Source organism: Pipistrellus hanaki (genome assembly GCF_964339955.1).
Source record: "Pipistrellus hanaki genome assembly, chromosome: 3".
Taxonomy (NCBI): Eukaryota; Metazoa; Chordata; class Mammalia; order Chiroptera; family Vespertilionidae; genus Pipistrellus; species Pipistrellus hanaki.
Window position 1 is genome coordinate 83263696 of NC_140505.1, and position 23753 is coordinate 83287448.

The 23753-nt window shown below is 40.2% G+C and overlaps 1 protein-coding gene across 1 annotated transcript in view; it reads right to left on the reverse strand.

The window, feature by feature from the left end:
* The window catches only part of LCP1 (lymphocyte cytosolic protein 1), a 62189-nt gene that overhangs the window by 15558 nt on the left and 22878 nt on the right, over window positions 1-23753 (reverse strand). The window contains exons 3-12 of the mRNA XM_084879389.1: window positions 23245-23408; window positions 22250-22379; window positions 20120-20252; window positions 17557-17638; window positions 15285-15450; window positions 13857-13999; window positions 5760-5855; window positions 3302-3497; window positions 1310-1388; window positions 643-757 (exon numbers count right to left, since the gene is read on the reverse strand). Coding sequence (XP_084735515.1) covers window positions 643-757; window positions 1310-1388; window positions 3302-3497; window positions 5760-5855; window positions 13857-13999; window positions 15285-15450; window positions 17557-17638; window positions 20120-20252; window positions 22250-22379; window positions 23245-23408 — 1304 coding nt within the window. The remainder of the gene's footprint in view (window positions 1-642; window positions 758-1309; window positions 1389-3301; window positions 3498-5759; window positions 5856-13856; window positions 14000-15284; window positions 15451-17556; window positions 17639-20119; window positions 20253-22249; window positions 22380-23244; window positions 23409-23753) is intronic.

Genomic DNA, 23753 nt, shown 5'->3' on the forward strand with positions numbered 1-23753 from the left:
TCTTTTCTTAAATAAAATCTTTCATTTCTACCAAAAAATATTTACTCTAAGTGTAAAACCAAAATAAATTAATCATTGTAGACATTTTCATGGCTATATCACACTACTTAACCAGGGAGCCGTGCTCAGTTATGTCCATCATATTCCTAAAATAGCTGAATTCTAACAGGTTGGCATGAAAAAAATCTGGATTCTCTAGTCTACATGCACACAATGGACTGACATATGAGACATATTCCTGTGGCTATGCTTGGCTAGTAGGAAATATTTGTGCCAACCGTGTTGTTGCTTTTCCATAACAATATGTTCCCACTGTGTTGACATTAAACAAACTATTTGTACAAGACAAACTGTCAGTACAAAGTTCCAATTCTTTGAAAAATTAGAATGAGAATCTTGCTGGGGGAAGAGACCCTGCCCTGCTCTAATCATCTTAATTAGAATTTCTACATCATAATATTTAAAGATATCCAACATGGAGTTATAAATAAGCAAGCAACTTGCTTTAATAAAACTAGGTTTCTGATTGCTCCACTGTAATTTAAACCCTGGATAAACATTACTTATCTAAGTTTGGCCTCCTGATAAAGTATCCACAGGACACTTTTGCAGGCTTATGCCTACTGGAACTTCCATATTTACCTTCTTCATATTGCCCCCCAGTTTGGGGTATGGTGGTTTGTTTACTCTGTTCCAATCAACGGGGACTTTAATCTTTTCATACAGCTGGAAGATGACCAGGGCATCTGATAAGTCACTGAACAAAAAGCAAACACAGAAGAATTCTCAGATAGCTAACATTTATGAAGGGTCTATAGTGAGCTAGGCATTTCCTTATCTATTAGCTTAAGGACTTTTCACAGTTTGGTAAAATTGGTGTAAACAGCTCCATCTTTTGAGGTAAAGAAACTGACTCAGATATTGATGGAACTTATTTGAGGTCTTCTGTAGGAAGACTTATGTCCCTTCAACTAAAACTCATTGCCTCCAGGAAAAAAAATATGGCTCTAGTAAGAAACATAGGAGATAATCACAAACTTAACATTTATTGTTTTGCCTACTTGTGAGAAAATCATACATAGACTGGCAACGTATAGTACATTTGTCCTTTTGCTACGTTATGATTTTGTATGAAACACATAGCCAGGTTGGTGTATGAAAGTGAGTTTCTCTTTTTCTGAATATCCAACATATGCAGACCAGTTTGGCAATTCTCCCCTTTTCATCAATGTGAAGAGAATTGCATATCATAGCAGTTTTTGAAATCTTGGGGATCTTTCAAGGTCTCAGAGTCTCCAAATACTCTTACCTGTACAAATGATTGACTCGAGGGTTAATACCCAAGGAATTCATCCAGTTCCTAAATGTCCGTTCTTCTCTTGTCTCACCTAAATTAATGAAGACTGGTTATCTTTCAGGCCCAAATAAGGCATATCTTTCATAGAAAATATAAACTTTAATAAGGCATATCTTTCATAGAAAATATGCCTTATTAAAGTTTAACTAAAGAGGCTGTAATAAAATCTGAAGTAGAATTTTAAAAATTAATGGATTTGGATGAGGTTGCTATTCTGTGTTAATTTTTCCATAGACCATGTAAGCTAGAGAACTAATGTGCGAGATAGACACATTTGATATTTGAGTTGAGATAGGGAAGAGAATAGTATGGGCTAAATTTGGAAGGAGAGGAATTTGAGCTTCACTTTCTAGAACTGATAAAATCTGGTTAATGAAGATTAAAGGAAAGAGGATTTAAGGATATGGTAGGGGTGGGATTAGGAGATAGAGTAAATATAAACCCAAAGGATGTGATAGGCAAGATCTTATTAAAACCATTAGGAACTGATTTTTTTGGGATCTGTATTCAGTGCATGGAGATAATGCTGTCCAGTGGCTGGAACCAGAATCAGGGATATTTGTGTTAGGTAGCAGATTTGGGTTGATATGTTAGACAATCTTTATGGTTCTTTTTTATATTATTAAAATAAATTCTTGAGCAAAGCCGGGATGTAATGAAAACAGAGGTGCCTGACAGCAGTGTATAGAATTTCTGGAAGGCAATATACACTTAAATTAAATTAAAAATGCAGAGGGGATAGTGTTTGACACTAGCACATCCAAGTGCTTAATGAATGGAGGAATAGGCCCCCAAGACCTATTGAAATAGTTGGTGTGTGATTTAATAAAAGTCTAAAAGAGCATAAAGGAAAAATAACGATCAAAAAGCCATTCTATAGGAAGAATTATTAGTATTTGCTGATTCAATACATTTAAAGGTGAGGAAGATATTAAGGCAGAACTGATAGATTTGGTAATTAAAGAAAAAAATGGTAAGGTTAATGGAAATGGAGACTTTCTGAAGGAAGGGGGTGGGAGAAGAATAGAATAGAAAGACAGTGGTGTATGTGTGTGGGAGAAATGATCAATTCTGTTTTGTAAATGCTGAATCTCAAGTGATAGCGAAGGAACCAAAGGCGAATGTTCTAGGGGCAGCTGGGTGAGTAGAGGCTTGATATATATACATAGAGTCAGCAAAATGCATGGGCCACTGGCCACAGTTATCAAATGATACAAATGCATTAGTGTTGGAATACAAATTAATTTTGCATTCGGAGCTAGAGTAAAGCATTGTGGAAAAATGATCAACCAATATGTTAAATCTGGACTTCCTTTCTCTGGTGATAGTCAATATTAACTTTGTTTTGATTTTCCTGTCTTAATATTGAGAATAACTCATGATGGGGAAAAATAAACATCTCTGGCACTGTTACCTGTTAGAAACTGAGTAACACTATATGCTTTTTTGTTCACACTTAGGGAATTAACTCCCAAACCATAATTGTCAGGGATTTTTGCCTCAAAATATGGTTGTGTGCCTCCCATAACCCAAAGCAAAGAAACAAAATAAAAACCTCAGTAAAGCACCCTTTAGAATAGTTAAAATACATTTTTAGATGACAAGTGGCTGCAATTTCTTGCCTCTAGGAATTAACACTCAGACCCTTAAGTACATCATTAGATTTTTGGAAGTTAGGACTTATTTAATCTGATAATTAAGTTCATTGTCTTGCCTAAAACAATTCTGATAATGGATAAATCCTTTGTATTTTGGATGTGATATAATAATATTTGATTTTTCTTGCTTTTCTCTAATTGATTGAATTAATCTATTTTATTCTCTTTGTTATGTATCAGAGAATTCATAACCTGTTTGGGTTTTATATTTGCGTAGGAAGTGATTTTGAATTGCCTAGAATTGAGAATGATTTTTTAAACTCTTAATCAACTGGTTTTCAGTTACCTTCAAGAGCCCCCCAGTCTATGTCCTGGTTCTCTGGTTTGTGCAGGGCAGGATATCTGTTAAAGAGGTTGGCAATGAAAGCCAAGTTCAACTTGGGGTTCCCTCGGACAACATCTGTGGCCGTGACAAACTGCCGGCAGCCCAGCCTCTCAGCCTGCTGCAACATGCATTCTGCCCTCTGGATGTCATCCTTCTCCTGCAATGAAAAAGTCAAGGCTGGGTTAAGGCTCTCCATGAACAAAGTAGACATGGATAACAGAAAAAGAAATAAAAATTTTACCAAAGGAAACCTTTAGTGTTTAACCTCAAATAGGCACTCAATAACAGCATATTATTATTTATATTCTCCTGAACCGAAATCTGAAAAATCACAAATAAAAGGAATCTTGGGATTTAAGTAATTGAGTCCTCTCATCTCTATACAGGACCATTTCAGATGAATGATTGGCTGTCCTGTTTTTTAAAACATTCAGTAGACACTGCCCCAGAAGGCCCAGGGAGGCTAACACCAATAGGACTTCCTGCGCGGACATCAATGCTGAATGCTGAATGAAGCAAAAGCTAGCAGGACCCCAAGTGTCTGCAGTTGACACCTGTGGAGCCAACTCTGTAGGGAAAGGAGTATAGCTCAGAGACCCCTTGGGGGATATCTGACCCCTGTGGGATAGGGCCTAAACCAGCAGTCAGACACCCCCCTCATAATGTGGGACCACTGGCTCCTAACCACTCATTTGCCTGCCTGTCTGATGGCCCCTAACTGCCTCTGCCTGCCTGCCTGATTGCCCCTAACTGCCCTCCCCTGCTGGCCTGGTTGCCCCCCCTGCCTTCCCCTGCCGGCCTGTTCTTACCTCCAATGGCCCTCCCTTCCTGCCCTGATTGCCCCTAACTGCCTCTGCCTGCCTGATCACCATTGACTGTCCTCTCCTGCCCTTCCCTGCCAGCCAATTTGGTTCGGATTGGTCAGTTTCTATGTCAATCAGCATAAAAAACTTTGCCTCCTAGGCAGCAATATGTTTATGGCTACATCTCTTAGAGCAAAGGAAACAAAGGAGAAAATAAACAAATGGGACTACATCTAAAGAAAAAGCTTCTGCATAGCAAAAGAAACCACCAACAAAATAATAAGAAATCCCACTGCATTGGAGAACATATTTGCCAATGACACATCTGATAAAGGGTTAATGTCCAAAATATATAAAGCACTCATACAAATCAACAAAATGAAAGTAAACAATCCAATAAAAAATGGGCAGAAGATCTCAATAGATATTTTTTCCAAAGAGAACATACAAATGGCCAAGAGACATATGAAAAAAAGCTGAAAGTCACTAATCATCAGAGAAATGCAAATTAAAATCACAATGAGATAATACCTCACACCAGTCGGAATGGCTATCATAAGAGAAAAAAAAAATCAACACATAGTAAGTGCTGGTGAGGATGTGGAGAATGGGAACACTAGTTCACTGCTGGTGGGAATGCAGACTGGTGCAGCCACTATGGAAAACAGTATTGTGGGGAGTTGGGGCTGGGAGGAGGGGGTAAAGGGGAAAATGGGAGGAAATGGGATATATTTGTAATACTATCAACAAAGAAAATATATTTTAAAAATATTCAGTAGATTCTATAACTTATTAAGTGGATTTAGTTATTTTCATCTATTAAGCTTACTTTTTATTATTTCTTATACAAGCCATCAGATTTTGTCTACCAAAAATATTATTAGCCTTAGCGATGTAGGGAGGAAGGGCTGTGGCAGGGTGAACTTTGGAGCCACCCTCCCTTTGGTTTAATTCTTGCTGTATCAGGCACTGGGCTCTGTGGCATGAGATGATTATTAGCTTCTCTGACCTTCAGTTTTCTCAACAATAAAGCAGTTTAACACTTACCTTGGTGATGTTTGTAAGGATTAGAGGCTATATATGCAATATGCTTTGCCTAGTACCTGGCACACTGGAGGAACTCAACAAGAAGGGATTCCCTTTTTTTTTTTTTTTTTTTTTTAATTATTGCTAGAGGAAAAGGGCCCCAGACATGGATCAAATTACTTCCAAAAATCTGTCATATGATCTTAATTAACCCTTCGGATTAGTTTTTATCACTAAAGGGAGAATTTATTTATTTATATAAATATTTCATCTATTTCCAGAAATAATACTCAGAAACCTAAATATGGAAATAATACTTCTTGGTACTTTGGAGCCTACTAAATGATGGGAAATATACAGAAGTGCCTAGTATGGTGTATGACACTTAATTGGTATTAGTTTCTTTCTTTCCTTAATATTTATTTCCAGGTTAAATTTCCCACAATTATTACCCAGAACTGTTAACAGTTTTTAAAGGCTTTAAACAGAGATGTCCCCTCACGCAACCCCAGAGGCTGGTTGTGCGGCCAGTGGGACCCAATGAAAAGCAGCACCATGTTCTCTAAACAGAGCTTGGAACATGGCCTTACCCTCAGTCCCGACATGTCAATCACAACAGCAGGAATACCGTCTTCATCTCCTTTTGGAGCAATCTGTTCCAGCAGGTAGTAATATGCTCTTGAGTCCTGTGAGCAAATAAGAAATTACAATTTTAAATTACATACTTAGTACAATGATTTCCCAAAAGCAAATATTTTTCATTTCTTATTCAACTATCATTCAAGAATGCAACTTAATTAACAAATCTGGAAACATTCACTAATTTGAATTTTCTATTTGTCTGTTTACATACTATATTTGCTTTTATTTTTACAAGGAGTATAATATTAAAAATATAGGACATACACAAAAGGAAACCCCCAAAGATGTAAATACTATTTATTCCTTTGACCTTAAGGGAGAAAAATAATTCATGAAGATGTATTCAACTCATTGGTTTGAAGTCTAATAATATTAATTGTGGCACAAAAATGAGTAAGATGATTTCTCAAGATCAATATTAAAATGATGGCAAAACTAAAGTTTTTCAGGAAAATATACAGGACAATATATATACAGATAAATATATATTCCTTTATATTGATGAAGTCAGTCAGCTAAAGTTTAATTTTTAAAAAGTGACAGGAAAAGGAAGCAGAAATTTAAAAAAGAGTTTACAAATACATTTAAATAGATAATATAAGCAAAAGAAGAATATTTTAAACAAGCAGTTTTTATGTAAAAGGAGAGATATTGAGATGACAAGTTAATTTAATGTTTATCCAGAAATTAGAAAAAGTGGTTTAGCTTAGTTATAGAAGATTGTATGTAGATAGCAAATTATTATGATTTCTTATATTTTGGGAATATGCTTATTGACAAAAAGCATATTTCTCAGAATTGTAGTCTTAAAATTATAGATATACTGTATTCTCATTCAATGAAAACATGCAGATTTTCAGGTAATTTTTAAAAACCATTTAAAGAGATTTTTATTTCTCTTAAATACTGAAAAATTAGTTGTTACTTTTTTTGTTGTTTTGTTTTTGAACCTGGATAGGGCTGGGGAGAGCAGGGTATGTGTGCTCACCACCTGTGGCGTTAGACAGTGAGAACAAGAGAATGCCAGCTATTGATGTTGCACCTGTGGAAACTGAATTTCATCTCTTTTCTTTCTGCCTTTCCCTCCTCTTAATTTTCACTGCAGCTATTTTAAAGCCAGTAAAAGTTTCATGCAGGTGCTAGGCATGAATAAAATCTGCCTACCACATGTTACATCTGTTTAGCTTTGCGAAGAATCAACTTATTTCATCTGATACTAAGAAATCTATTTCACTCACTCTAGTGCTGAGGTAGGAAACCTTTTCTTTTCTGCCAAGGGCCATTTGGATATTTATAACATCATTCACAGGCCAGACAAAAGTATCAATTTAAAATTTAGCCTGCTCTGTTTGGTCAAACATTTGATGAACCCACTTCTAATGCCTTTGCAGGGCCAGACCAAATGATTTTGTGGGCCTTATGCAGCCCGCCGGCTGGTTATTGTTAATTATTGCTAGAGGAAAGGGCCCCAGAATGCACTGGAGCATTCTCCCCACCTCTGCTGACTTGGTGTGATGTAAGGGCACCTCAGATTTGCCTGTTGCTCAGACATCCATGTCATGGCACTGCCCTGGGATGGCATGCGGCTGCTTCTGAGAACAGGCACGACTACTACCATGTTTCCCCGAAAATAAGACATCCTCCGAAAATAAGACCTACTTACAGGTTTCCTTCTGAGTGAAATATAAGGCATCCCCCCGAAAAGAACCTCCCCCCCCCCCCCCCCCCCGGCTAAACATGAGAGATTTGGTCCACTGATTCTGAAAGAAATGGAGTCACAAGAAATTCACCAGGAAATTCAGGAATTGGATTGTTATGATGATGTTCCAGAAGATGATGACATGATTGTCATTGAATAAATGAGTAAATTCTTGATACTGTAGGATTCACAGTTTGTCTGGTTTGTGTTTACAACTACCGTACTACTGTATCGTATACAGGTAATAAATTTCCTTTATTTTCATTTAACAATAAATGTGTACTTGTTACGCCCAGACTTCGTGATCCCCAAGGACCACCAGGGAGCTGAGTCCGATGCAATAAACAAAAGAGCCTGCTAGCATGGTGAAGGCTCTTTTGTTTATTGCATCGGACTCAGCTCCCTGGTGGTCCTTGGGGATCACGAAGTCTGGGCGTAACATATGGGGGCTCGTCCGGGATCCCCAGCCAGGACCATAAGGGAACCCCGGTCCGGAGAGCCTGACTGGCCGCGGTAGGTGTGTGCGCGCTCTGGAGGGATGTAAAACCCCTCGTGGAATTGGTGCCCGAAGATGCCTGGTGAACACACCATGAAGGCCACGGGCAGGAGGATCAGAAGACGTTCTGACCTCCCGGGAGGGCCCTAGAGGGACCCTCGTATGGGGACGAGGTGAGTGGCGTGAGCCGTTGCCTCACCTGTGGAAAGTGAGCCTTTCCCAGGTCTGAGTTTGGTATCTGCGGGCGAAATGGCGCCCAAGGATGGAGCTGGCGAAGTGTGGCTGGCGTGGTGGTGCGGGGCCCCCTGGCGGCGTTGGGTTGGAGGGGGTGCTCCCGCGGGGCTCAGTCTGCACGTTGGAGCGCGGCTGGGCAGTGGTGGCCTCGCTCGGGGAGCAGGCACCTGGGTTAATTTGCTGGCTGCCTGGAGAAGGGGAAGTGGAGCCGGGAAGCTGCTGGGGCGACCAGCGCTTTCTCCTTGGGGGCTGCCTGAGTAGCGTGGCTGGGGCTGAGGCCGAAGCAGCCTCACTCAGGGGGCCTGGGCCGGCGTGGAGGCATCTGGCGTGGCGACATCCGGTAACGGAGAAGAGCTCAAGGGCGAATCTCTGTGCCCAGTAAAGTGAAAAGGCCAGTTCAAAACCAGTGCACATAGTTTTGGGCTGTGCTTAAAACTTTTCTGTGTACAGAATGAGCCAGAATGAGCTTTAAAAATGGTGAAGATAACCGGGAGATAAATTAAAACTGGTGTCCCAAATCATTATAAGCAGCTATTGAAATTCCCCGCCATGAGGCAGAAACTAGATGGTAATGGATTCAAGTTTACGTAAATGGCCGTGAATGGCCTGGAGTCTTCAGCTAAAGAATGTGTTCATTTGCATTTGAATGCTACTCCAGCAGCAGGGAGTGGCAGGTGATTAGGTGGTGAAGCAGCCCAGATGGCCTTGCTTACAATGGTTAGTCTTGTCATTGGTATCAGCTAAGCAGAGTCATATAGCTACTTAAGTATGAATTGTGATTGACCTATGATTTTCTGACATTGTCTTAAATCCTAGTAAACTGCCTCTGGTGTGGAGAGGTCTAGGGGAGGCTGGAGAGCGCAAGACTATTAGCTCTCCTACAAAGAGATTATTCAGTGCTTTGTTGGAACTTCAGAAAAAATTTTGAGATCTGAAAAAACTGTATGATTAGATCTGTTGCTGAAACTTTACCCTAAGTAAGCAGGATGTATTAGAAATGTAATGTTATTAATCTAAAAAAATGCCAAATATATTTGACTTGCCAGCTTTAAAAGCTCAAAGTATAAATTGAATTAGGAAAAGTTAATTGCAGTAACTAGATGCCTAGAATATGACAGGCTAAACTGTATTATATGTGTTTAGAATAAGCAGTAATGATCAAAGATCTCAAGGATTGATTTATTCTCATTTGTCAGATGAAAAAGTATGTAATGCTTACACTTAAAAAAATTATTTTAAGTCAGTTTTTCTGAAGTAATGTCTAATGTAACATGAAACTTTTATATTTGATTTGTTTTGTTTTGCTTTTCTCATATGCCATTGTTGTTGAATTTGGGCTTGTACCTGCATCTTGTATTTTGTTTAAACTTTGGGAATCATTTTTGGTTTCAGTCATGTGTATCTACTTTATAGGTTTAAGTAGACTTCATCACAAAGGTTTATAATTTATTTAGAATTGTGTTAAAACAATTATTTGTATGATTTAACCCCCCAGGACTGCTTGGACAATTTTCACCGATGTTCTGCGGGGGGGAGTAGAGGGGGCTTAGAAATGCAGATAGATCTGTATCAAGTGGCGTGGAGGCCTGGGAACAGGTGCTGGACCTGCTCCCTCCTCCCTTGCTTTTTCTTTAAAATTTGAAGCATGGTTATGTATTTTTGGAAGATAAGATTTTTATAAAAATTATAAAGAGTATGTCCTGACAGGTTAGTAAGGAGAGGCAAGCCTGTTAGTTTCCTGATGGGCATTGGGGCACCCTATTTAGTCTTGAGAGAGTCAATAGGACCCGTACATCAGCCCAGGAAGCCACTGGACAAACTGCCTGTTTTCCTTGGACATCAAGAAGGACTGTGGTCCTCGGAAGGAACACGTACTGGGGGAATGCAGCTGTTGAACTGGTCCAAAGTGGAACAACGGGCCTTTGAGGAGCTAAAGAAGGCTCTCATCTCAGCAGCTGCCCTAGCCTTGCCGGACGACGCGGAGCCCTTCCACCTCTACGTGAGTGAGGTAAGGGGCATTGCCAAAAGGGTTCTCACTCAGACTCTAGGTCCCTGGAAGAGACCTGTTGCCTATCTGTCTAAGAGACTGGACCCTGTGGCAGCAGGGTGGCCAGTGTGCTCCCAGGCAGTGGCCACCACAGAACTGCTGGTGAAGGAGGCAGATAAGCAGACTCTGGGCCAGGAGCTAAGCTTTTCTCCTGGACCAGTCCTGTGTCCGGTTTCATAAGACTCTGGCCATCAACCCTGCCAGCCTGCTTCCGGATGATGATGGAGGAACCCATTTATGACTGCACAGAGGTAACAGACGACAAGGTACTGTTCAGGGATGGGAGCAGTTACGTTCAGGATGGGACCTGATATGTAGGGGCAGTGGTAGTTACCCTGGACCACACCATTTGGGCACAGTTCCAGAACTTTTGGCCTTAATCCAGGCCCTTTGATGGAGACACTGTGCCATCCACAGAGAAAAGAGGGTTACCAACTGCAGCCAGAAGGAATTGGCTGAACAGAAGTAAGCCACTGAAGGACCAGATGGTTGATGGACCCTCCAGATGACAAGACTGTTGGTCCCAGAGGCTCTAGGTCAGAGTTGCCCGGTGACACCAGGTTAAGTGTCACCAAGACTTCTGAACTTCAGTGAGGCAGAGTTGCTAGAAGTACTGTCTGTGCACAGGTAAATGCTAAGCAAGGTAAGGGGATCCCCCCTGGGAATTCGGGTCCCAGGGAACCTCCCCAGGAGAGCATTGGTAGGTGGATTTCAGAGATTAAACCACCAGCATTAAGGTCTAGTTTTTATAGACACTTCAGATTAGGTTGAGGTATACCCCACTATCAGATAACAGCCCCACCTTGGTAGCTAAGGTATCTCAGAGTATAGCTCTAGCCTTAGGACAGGTAAGTGGGACTCCAGAAAAGGGGGTTTAACTAAATGTGTCTTAGAATCGGTGAAAATTGGACCAACCCCTTGTCCTTTGCCCTCTTGAAGGCCAGGTGTACCCCTTACTGGGACAAGTTTCCCCTTTTTTGGGAGGGGATCATGTATGGTAACCATTTCTTTGCTCAAGTCCTTACAGGCTCTGCAGTTTGCTTGTTCCAGATGCACTGCCAGTGCCCACCGCAGACCCTGTAGCCCCGGAACTCAATATGGGTAAAGAAATTTGCTGCCCAAGGACTCAAAGGGATGCTGCACTGTTATCCTGAGCACGCCCAGTGCTGTTGAAGTAGATGGCACCCAGACCTGACTACATGACTCCCAGCTCCTGCATGGCCTGGATCCTGGCAACTACAGGCCAGGAGGAGAACTGATGCCTGCAGGAGGGGAACTGGACTTCAGTGAGGACAATACTGATGGGAACTGTGGTACTAAGGGTCTTGATAACTGTATTTGTTGTTTATGCTGAAAAGAAGTAGGCTGAGTCAATGATTTGACTAGGCACATTAGACAAGGGGGGAATGAGAGGGCAGGGCGGGGCGAGGATGAGCTCCCAACTCCACCCCACAGGGCGGAGTTATCCCTAGCCCTCAACCAACCAATCAGGGTTAGCCGAGGCAGTGACATCACCACGGACCGGAGTAAAACCCCTGGACTGGGAGAAGTTCGCTCTCTTCCGCCATGCTGCCAGCGTGAGTGGGGGAGCCCATGCTAGCATGGTGAAGGCTCTTTTGTTTATTGCATCGGACTCAGCTCCCTGGTGGTCCTTGGGGATCACGAAGTCTGGGTGTAACATACTGTATTCTTCTTCATGGAAAAATAAGACATCCCCTGAAAATAAGACCTAGCGCATCTTTGGGAGCAAAAATTAATATAAGACATTGTCTTATTTTCGGGGAAACAGGGTATTTAAGCACTCAGGTTGCCAGTTCCCAAGTCTGAAATGGTTATTATTCAGAAGAACACAGCCTCTCAGTGATGGGAAAGCAGATGAATTTATGGCTTAGCTTACACAGCCTAATTTTGGCTGAAAAGCTTGAAAATGTTGGCTAAAACAATTGCAAAGCTGTTGAGTACACAGGGAGATAATGCTTTCCAGCTCCTGTTCAATCCCAGTTTGGTCGGCAGTGCTAGAAGACTATTAATACCAATGAAAGTGGTGTAGTTAAAAAAAAGAAAAATTGGCATTACTAGCTTAGGTCCTAAGGAATGGGGAACTCTACATCCTAGAAGCTTCAGTCTAACTGGCACCAGGCCTGACAGGCCCTGAGTTCTAAAAGCCAGGAGTCCATAGCAGGAGAAAGCTGTCACCTAAAGAATTACCAGCCTGACCCTGGCTGGTTTGGCTCAGTGGATAGAGTGTCAGCCTGCAGACCAAAGGGCTGGGGTTTGATTCCAGTCAAGGGTGTGTACCTTGGTTTCAGGCCCCTCTCTGACCTGGGGCCCTGGTCAGGACAGGTGCAGGAGGCAGCCAATCAATGTGTTTCTCTAACATCTATGTTTCTCTCTATCTTTCCCTCTCCTACTCTCTAAAAGATCAATGGAAAAATATCCTTGGGTGAGGATTAACAACAACAACAAAAGAATTATCAGCCTGAGTTGACTCCTCGTGAGCCATGTGACCTTTCCTCTGACTCTCTTTGGAGAAAATCTCTTTAAGTTTTGAGAAAGTAGAGACTGAAGTGTTTTTTTGTATGCTGCATCCAGCATCTCACAAATGGGACTGCCTTCTGATGTTCCTTACTCCCTTTTAAGCTCTTTCTATGGATCCATCTGCCATCAATGCCAACAGCTTTTCCCTTTTCCTTTGACATGGAACTTTGCACAAAATTGAAAACCATAGTGCATGCTTCCCTCAGCCTTGCCCCTTTGTGATTTTTGTTGTAGGACCAATTATGCCTTCTGCACACTCTGGAGTAAATTCTCATTGCAGACAGTTTCCAGAATCATTATCTTTTAAAAATCACTGGTGCATACAAAGGAAAATCTTTCAAAAAACTCACAAATTGTTTTCTTTGAGAGGCAGTGTAGTATGGCAGTCAAGTACAGGGACCTTGAATGCCAACTGCTGGATTTAAATCCTGACCCTATTACCACCCACCCCCCCCCACCAGTAAGAACTTGAACAAGCAACTTAACTTCTCTTTACTTCTGTCTCCTTATCTGTAAAATGAAGAAATAATAATCCTTATCTCAAAGGTATTCTGTGAGGGTTAATGAGTCAATAAAAATATAAAGCAATTAGAACAGTGCCTAGTATACAGTAGACACTATGTGTGCTGGTATTAATATAATTAATAACTCATTTAATTTTTTAAAGGAATTCTGACCTGATAGTCTCATTTATAAAATCAGAAAAGACATTACAGTCCTCCACATACTTCATAAGCAGTCTTATCTCTTGCCCTTCTTCTACCTCTTTCTCATCCCTCTACTTCCTGATATTGAAACTCTAAGAAAGACCCATCACCTTTTGTTGCTGGGCAGTTGCTAAACTTCAGACAGACCTGTATGTGGCCCAGCACTTGGACTTGAGAACAGCAAGCCTTCCAAAACAGCACCAGCCACTCTTGAACTAACCCCAGAATCTAGAGATGGGGCCCATTGCCTTGATTTTTACTCCATTTACACCCAAACTCCCTTCACCGCTGCCATCAATCATGTTCAGGTTACACTTCTCCTACCTTGATGTCAGTGCTGAAGTTGCTGATTTTGTTGCAGCCTGCGCTTTCCAGGTGGTAATTAGCCCATCTCAGCAGGAGCTCCTCAGGGGAGAGTTTCATCAAGTCCTCCAGACTCTCCCCTTCTCTCAGAAGAGCAATCAGAACTGAGGGCGCACAAAAGCAGAGGTAAAATGAATACAGGGATATTTGGAAGGATGCTCTGCTGGAAAGCCAAAGATAGCAACTTCATCTCTCTGTGGTAAAGGCACTCACAGCTTTTTCCATGGAGTAAATACTTTATCATCATTCCCTAAAAAAAGGTGTAAGGTACTGTGAGTTAATTTATTACCCCTATTTTTGCAGCTGGGGAAAAAAGGCACCAATAAATCTTGATGCTATGCCTTTTTAGTTGGTAGAACCAAGGAAATAAACAAGACAATTGGCTCAGTACACTTTAGGGGGTCTGTCAGAACACATTTCATGAGATGACAATATTTTTACTTTTAAGCGATCACTTTTGTAATAATGACTGTGTTCTATAGATTGTGTTTAATATTTCAAGTGCTTTCTTGAATAATTATAGCAGCTCAAAAAGTAGAATAAACTCTTTCTTCTATATTTTCCAGATGAATACATATTTCTTCCTCAGTTAAAAACATTTAAATTTAACTGAGGTCATTATTTGCAAATCGATAGTCTTTCTTGTGGACTCTGAGTTCTCTTTATTTTTTCTTCTTTATATTATGCTTAATATATTGATTTTATATTACTCCAGGATTCTTCACAGGTTATTGAGAATTGGACTTTAAAAGTATATAATAACATTATATATATATCATATATAAATTATAAATTATAAAGATTAGAATTTGGCTACAGATTTTGTATTGGTAGGATCTCTACTTGAAAATCAAAAAGTAACACTGCATTTTACATAATACTTATCAAGATCTATTACTTCTGTTTAAAGGACAGGGATGTAATTGTTTAAATGCAGAGAGGATGCTCAGAGCAACTAGAAATAGATTCACAGCTACATATTTAGCTGAGAACTTTGAAACACTAAATGTAATTTTCTATCATTTTGGTAAGAACTATATCAAGTTTCTCCTAATCTATTGGTATCACTGCAGTATATGAATGTGAATTGCTTCATAAAACACAAGTTAAGAGTAGACTTTTTACAAAGTGTCTAAAAGCAAAATTAACTCAGAAAAGCTCTTGAGGTTGGAGTAGTCTGTAGTCTTAAAAGCTTTTGTTTCATCATTTTAAAAAATCTGGTCAGCATGGATAAAATCTATTATATTAATACAATGAATTCGATATAACTGTAGTTTTAAAAAATTGAGGATTCTGAGCTTGACTATTCCTGACATCACCTGTGATAGCCCCCAACACATCAGTAATAAAAAGCCATGTCATTAATGACATTTGAAGCTTTACTTGTACCTTCATTTCTGCTGAGTTCAATGTCGGCAAACAACCCAATCTTGATGACTTGCCACAAAAGTCCCAGGACCAGGTAAGGCTTCCCCTCCTTTAAGTCTTCAGCCCCGATGTTAACCACATGGCACCCGATGGCTGAGGCAGAGTTCAGAGCCAGATTCAAATTCTCCTGAGGGAGAAAAAGTATGCAAGTTTTTTTTTTTAAACTTTATTGTTGAAACTGTTACATATGTCCTCCTTTTCTCCCCATTGACCTCTTCCAGCCTACCCCCTCCACCCCAAGCCTTCACCATCCTATCGTCCGTATCCATGGGTTATGCATATATATGCAAGCTCATTGGTTGATCTCTTCCCACCACCCACCCTCCCCTGCCTTCCCTCTGAGGTTTGACAATCTGTTTGATGCTTCTATATTTTGGATCTATTTTGTTCATCAGTTTGAATCTATTTTGTTCATCATTTGTTTATTAGATCCTACAAATGAGTGAGGTCATGTAAGTTTTGTTTTTGATTTTGCAAATACCAAATGATGATTACTGATTGGCAGCTTCTGGAACCTTCACAGGTGTAGAGGTACTAAATTTTGACATTGGAAAAGCAGTGACTAGAAAAGTAAATCCATTACCCAGACACAGGGCTTATGTAGTGCCCAGTCAATCAAACCAGAACCCTGAGTTGAAGACCCATTCTGGTCAGGATGAAACAGATGAGTCATATACTTTTCCATCTTGCTCTGTGATGGAGCCTTCACACTCAATATCTCCATCAGCCAGAAAAGGGGGGCACCTTTGAGGGTAAGACATACCCTCATTACCTGTCACTGTCTATCATTAGTAAAACAATTGTTATCAAGGTCACAAAAGACAGTAAGAAAATATCTTTTTGACTTTCAGATTTTGTATTAAAGGAATAAAAAAAGTACAAATCAAATTTGTAGAAAAGATAGAGTGGTTCTCACTAGGACAATTTGTTGAGTATTGGTAATATCTAGGGACCTTGAGCACATCCACATCCACACAAACTTACACCCATGTGTGCACAGACACATGCACACATGTGTATAGATTATATATCCTTGCCACTAACAACAATATATATAATGTAACTTTCAGTTGGAATACTGTTAGTGAAATTTTCAGTCTAGAATCTATATACTATTTTTAGTTTCAATAAAGAGAATTTATCAGAGTCAGAGATGTTAATTTTTAAATTAACAAAACAAAATACTAGCCACCAGTCAAATTGGGAAAGTAACTATGAGAAGAAAGGTATATTTTAGCTCTAGTGTGTAGTTCAAATGATGTTCTTCTGACCAAGATTATGAGTAAATTTAGCATTAAGTTCCTTCATATAGGTTTAACATCATTGTTCTCTTTGATTAACAATTCCATTTTAAAAGTACACAGGGTTACCTGGCCAGCATGGCTCAGTGGTTGAGCATCAACCTATGAACCAGGAGATCATGGTTTGACTCCTGGTCAGGGCACATGCCTAGGTTGTGGGCTCTATCCCCATTGTGGGGCATGCAGGAGGCAGCTGATCAGTGATTCTCTCTCATCAGTGATGCTTCTGTCTCTCTCTCTCTCCCTCTCCCTTCCTTTCTGATATCAATAAAAAAATTTTTTTTTTTTAAGTATTCAGGGTTGCTTAAATCCAAACAGGATTTACTATATTGTTCATGATTTAAGAAATGAGACATGGCTTCTGAGCAAGAGAATTACAATAATGTTAAATACTGGAAAATAACATAGAAGTACAGCTTACTTACTACCGATTGGTTACTGTTCCAGTAAATCAACACACTGAAGGTTAAAAAGAGGTTATATTTATCACTCTGGTGGCTGCAGCAAAGAGCACTGTGCAGGGTGTAAGAACACTTCTCATTTTTCTCCCCCTCACTTTTAGAAAGTCTTGTCTTTTCAGCTAAAATGCTATGTAACTTGCATCAGCTCAATGATAAATTGCTGGGTTAAGTTTAAGTTAAAACTTTACCAATGTGAATTTTAGTCATAAGTGGCCAAAAACAAAGAATTCCCAAACTATTCACACCAGGCTAACCTTTCCCCACTTTCAATACTGCATCCCCCACCCTTGTTATTTTCATAAAAGAATAAACATAAATGTGTCCCTCTATCTACACTAGTCATGACAGTCACCAGACCAAAGCCCGGGGTTTGGGAATAATGTTGAGCCATGAACAAGTGTGACTCAGCAGTTCTGGTGAGCATTCACTCCGAGCACAATTCTCTTTGAAAGTAACAGAGGGAAGACATACCTGAATAGTGAAAGGGGTGAGTTTCTTTTTGTTTATTGTTCTTTCATCAATTGTGTCAGGCACTGATAGGTTGATCATTTTACTGAAAGAGAAACAAGTTAAAGAAATCAGGCTTCTAAATAACAGGGCCCAGTAACACTGAATTTAAATTCTAGCAATATTGTAAACAAGATGGCAACATAATCTTTGCTACCCAGTGTTTAGATATAAAACCAGTTATGCAATTAAAAATGTTTTTCTATGTTTTTATTGATTTCAGAGAGGGGAGGGGAAAGGGAGAAATAGAAACATCAATAATGAGAGCGAATCATCGATCAGCTGCCTCCTGAACACCCCCTGTCCCCTGGGGATTGGGCCCACAATCCAGGCATGTGCCCTGACCAGGAATCAACTCTCCTGGTTCATGGGCCGATGTTCAACCACTGAGCCACACTGTCAGGGCAGTTATGCAATTTTGATGAGATTCAAACTATCTGAAGGAAGGTTAATATTCCTAAACTCATACTAATATATTGAGCTAGAAAATAAGGACCCCACTTTAGCCCCTTACCTCAAAAGCTACAAAATTATCTTGGTTTCCTTAACATATGAAATTCTGGGAGGAGAGCCAAAGCAAATCCTCTATAAGTACTTTACTGTCTCAGCCATAAAAATTGTTCCACTACATAAAATATTATAAACTTTTGAGCTTATATGATGTCTCAATTTCTATTTGACACCAGGTCAAACTCTATACCTTTAATTAGTCACATGATTAAATGTTTTATATCTTTCTGTAGTCATTATTTTATCAACACTTTAGAAATTTCACCCACACAAGTAGATAATACATTGATCAGACAGCCAAAGCCAGCAGGTATTGTTTATAAAAAACTGATTTTACCCAAATCAGCATTGATTTAACCTTCAATGAAACAAAAAATTAAATTTCCTTAGTTCACCTCCATCTTATTTTTAAAAAGCGAGTTAGAAAAACACACAAAGAATAACAAATTCAAAGAATATTAAATTTGACTATTCTTTTAATGAGATCAGAAATCACATTAACAATTTTTCCAACTATATTTTTTTGGTGGTGGTTATTTAAAGATGTATTTATATAACTTTACTGTTTAACTAAAAGGCATTTTACTACAATATAGGCAAAACAAACTCCTTAATCATAATTTGAAAGAATATGAAATTGGAGTGAACCTGGAGTCCCCTCTCTGCAGCTCTAGGAGATGGTGCTGCAGAGAGGGGACTTTTAAAAGTGGAAGATACCCATGCCATTGAAAAGTGTGTGGTCCAACTACAGAGACAAAATATCTGGACATAAAAAGCTAGTAACAGTCCAAAGCAGGACATTATTATGGCTTTCAAAGTATTACAAAGAACATGTGCTTTAAGAATTCAGTTAAGGAAGAAATCACTGGAGGTTGGAATAGACCAGGAAATTATACCATAATTGGAAAGGATGGGGAAGGGCATTATTAAAAATAAAAGGCAAAGCCACAGTTACAAATTATAAGCAAGTTACTGTATGCTTGCTGTCATTTATAAAGCCATGTATTCAGTACCCTGGACTGGGTTCCTGAGACAGGGTATTGGGTGGAAAAGTAGAAGATTGATGGGGGAAGTTGGGTGCCAACAAAGGAACCAGGACTTGATCCTACAGGCTATGTTGGGTGTGTGAGTTTTTAGCAGTTTAAAATTTAAAAAATAAACTCTAATAAATATCAAAAACAGAATTTCTCTGGTCAGAGGAGAGAAAAGGGGCTTAAAGTCTTGCCCACCTATCCCTCCTTTCAACACATCCAGGGGTCTTCAAACTACGGCCCGCGGACCACATGCGGCCCGCAGAGGAGTCTGATCCGGCCCGCCAGGTTTTTTGGGCAGTGAGCGCAGCCGAGGTGTTACAGTAGGAATTAGTAGTTCATATAGTCCGGCCCTCCAGCTCTCTGAGGGACCGTGATCTGGCCCCCACTTTAAAAAGTTTGAGGACCCCTGATGGGCATTTCAAGCCTCCTCACTAATACCATGCTTTATGATGACAGAGAAGCTGCTAAAGCAAGAGCTGAAAAGGCATTTTCAAGACACCATCATGAATTGACCAGCTGAGTTCTGAGACCTCCCGTAGAAGAATACATTTCTCCTTTTCAGGTGCCCTCAGTTGTGTATTTGTGTGCGCCACTTACGATTCCCTTTGCATAGGACTTCCATTGTATTAGTCTGTTATTATGCTGCTATTATTAATTCTGTTTACTCTCATGCAAGCCATGTTCCAATGAAGCAAAGTGGCATATAACCCAAAAATAACTGCCTTGACCTTGTATCCCTGTATCTCTATGTTTATGTTTCTCTCTAGACTGTGCATCCTTCTTCTGCACCTAAAAGATAGTCGTTTTACATTTTTTGTTATAATTTGCTCTTGACAGTAGGTTTCTCCTGGACCGGACAAAGAAAAGCATTTCAAGTGCAGCTGACACCAAAAGAATTTGGTCTAGGATAAACACAATTAATTGTTGGTATTCTAGAAAATTCTAGGGAAACCTTCAGAAACCAAGAAGGAAGTGCTACTTACCAAAGGACAATGCCATCCCCAACAGCGTTGAAGAGATCATTCGTGTTTGGATTCATCGGGATGACATGCCGACAGTCAGGATCATTCTCCAGGGCTTTGTTTATCCAGTTAACAAAGGCATACTTCTCTTCCTCTGCAAGTCAATGGTTAAAACGGATTATTTGAAAAGTAAAAATCTAATATAAAAATTATACATGTGGATATTAGATTCTCATGCTCAGGAGAGACATTGCAAGGTCATCTCATCCATCATCTGATCTTCTCATATTTATTGACATTTGGGGTATAGGCACAGAATCTCTGCTCACTCCAATCAGAAAACATACAGCAATTACGGGAGGGGGGGGGCATTGGTATATGTGCAAAAATAATAATTTAATAAAAAAAAATATATTTTTTTAAAAAAGAAAACATACAGCAAGTAGATTTTAGAAGATATATAAAATCTTCTAAAAGAAGACATATATATATATGCCATTATTTTATACTTAAAAGCAAGTTTATAGCTATATTTTATATATGTAAATATATATATAAATAATAAAGTATATTTTCTTTATATTTATATATAATTTAAATATAAATGTGATCTAATTCTTACAGAATAAAACTGGGGGTTCTGCCTTTATCCTGTTGATTTAAACGTGGGATGATCACAGGCAATTTTTGCAATACCTCTAAATTTTTTTATAATGAAATGAAATAATTTGTGATATAATCTTTCTTTCCTACCAGTAAAACTGCCAGAGGTCAATTTTAGAAATTTCAAGAAAACTTCAAGTTGTGCCCAGCACTGTGATTCTCAATTTGTCTGTTATTGAAAGCAACAGTATCCCTCAGAAGAATCTTAAGTCACAAAAGTTTGAGAAACACTGCATAGCATATCACTGACTTGAAGTTTCATAATGTATGAAATAATTTATATATTTCTGTATCTACACTAATACAAGAGAAACATGCAAATTGACCATCACTCCACTATGCCCATCATCCAATCAGGAGGGAATATGCAAATTAGAAGGACAAAGATGGTGGCCACCCAGTTGCTCCAGGCATGGAGTGGCTGGGCGGGGCAGGATACCTGCTATGAGAGGGAGGGTGGGGGTGAGGCAGAGGGATCTACAGGAGCAGCACTCTGGCTGCAGCAAAGATGAAGATGGCAGGCTCTGGCCTAAGCCTGCAACAAAGACCAAGAAAGCAGACTCTGGCCAGAGCGAAGGCCTGGGTCCCAGGTGCCGGAGGAAAACCTGTGCAGGAAGCCAAGGGAAGGAAGGCCTATTGCACAAATCTCTTATAAACTACCTGGGCTAAGTGTGGGCTGAAAGATAGGTCACAGGAGGTATCACCAAGATTGATGTCCCTACGTCCTCCAGCCTCTTCCCGTTTTCAATACAAGCAATGTTCTTGGATTAGCAAGCAAAGACTTGCTGCTACATTTTCTCAGCATCTTTTCTTAGAACAGTTTTGAGAGGAAGGTATAGAGATTTCCCATACACCGCCTGCCCTAGTTTTAAAATAAAACTAGGCCTCTAGTTTTAAAATAAAAGGCTAAACTTTGTCTGAAGAATTGAAGATGCTACTTAACCATGAACTTATCTTTAAGAACAACTAATGCTTTGAAGAACTCAGTTTGGGGTTTGTTGGATTATTGTACTGTTTGGGTTATTATAAGTTTCCATCAAGTTTGTTGGATGATAGCTTTCAGAACCTTCAGAATAAATATACAACTTCCTTCCAAATCAATGAAAATACAAATTTTTGGACCATTCAGTAGGCATTAAGAATAAACATGAAATTTAAAGGTAGAAGCCTGAGTAGCTCATTTTGTCCAAAAGATTTACAAAGGAATTTTGCCAGCTTTATGTATTTTTAAAATGCTGATACAATTATTTGGTATTGGGCCCTACCCAGAGCTGGAACTATTGGCCCACTTATGCACTGGAAAATAGGCAATAATAAATTAATCTTGACTTCTATCTTTCTTTGTACCCCTTAAGTTTGAATACTAAGTTCAGAATCTGTAATCCCAGAAGACATCCTTTCTACATGGTTCCCTCTCCCTGTGCCCTCAGTTCTCGCCTCATCCCAATACCCTCTCTACCTCCATCCACACCCATTAGTACCACTTACCTGAATAGGAGTGTTGGGTGCCAACACTAGACTGCTCTGAAGTACCACCAATTGCACAAATCCCTTCCTTCTTATTGATTGCTTTTCTAAAGGTCTTGGCAACGTCGGTGCTTTTTAGGCCATGAAAAACCTGCAAAAATATAATTCTATATAATAAAAGGCTAACATGCAAATAGACCCAAAGGTGGAACAACCAGAACAACCGAATAACCAAACAACCGGTCACTATGATGTGCACTGACCACCAAGGGGCGTGTGTGGAACATGGTGGACATTGGCCACGGTGGGATGGAGGAGCAGGTGAGTCAGGGGACTAGACCAAGGTGAACCTCTGGTGGTTACTGAAAATTCTTTGCTCCTGTGCACCGCAGTTCTTCCTGGTGTTTGCACCTGCACTGGCCCTGCTTGTACCCCCTGCACTGGAGCTGCTGCTCAACCTACTACCGGCACCTGGTGTAGGTCCTGATCTCTCAGCCTCCAGTGGGTGCAAGTGGCAGCTGCCGGCCCTTATCACCCCCGTGGCCTTCTCCACCATCCCCTGCTCCTGAGGAGCAATCAGGGGCAGCAGCCATCACTTGCACCCACTGATGGTGCTGGCCCTGTTTGCACCGCTGCTGGCGCTGGCCCCAATCACTCCGGGCTATCAGCAGGTGGGAGCAGAGCTGGTGCCGTTAGCACATGGAAGTGGTTGTGGCAGGAGCAGGGCTGCCAGCAGACAGGGTACTGGGGTCACAGCAGGAGGGGCCGGGCCATGGCATGGAGGATGGGCCAAGCCTGCCCCTGTGCCTATTGCAGACTCATGGCCCACAGTTCCTTTCAAGGTGCAGGGATTCGTGCACTGGGCCCCTAGTATATTATAGAAATCCAATATGTGATCAAGAAAACCACAAAGAATACATAATATTGAAGCAAGGAGAATGGAAATGCATTTCTGTATATTTTTTTGAATTAAAGTTCCAAGTTTCAAATGCATCTCCTTATATTATGCATCATACCTTCATAAACTCATCAAAGCTGATCCTCCCATCCTGGTCCAGATCACCTGTAGCCATCAGGTTTTCTGTAATTTCTCTCACTCTGTATCCAGGCAGAGGCAAGCAAGCAGCCTTGAACAGGTCATTCAACTCATTGCAGCTGATGTATCCATTCCCATCAGTATCTGTAAGGCAAAAGACAAATCGTAGTTTCAGAGCAATTCAACCAATAGCATGAAGAGAGGTGAGTGAAGGCTAGGTGAGAAGTGAGCAGGCAGCAGAGCAATCATTCAAGAGTGATGACCTGATTCCGAGCAAGCGTTGGACTGTCACGAGAGGCCTATTGCAGTTGGATATGTTCCTTAACATCACTTCCACCGTCCAGGAGTCATAAATTCAGAATAGAGGTTTGGTAACAGAATCGAAAGGGACTCTAATAAAACCAGACAAGAAAATAATAATAAATCATAGACTTGGAGGTAAGGAGTAAGAAAAAGTATGAGAAATCAAAGAATAAACACCACTCAACG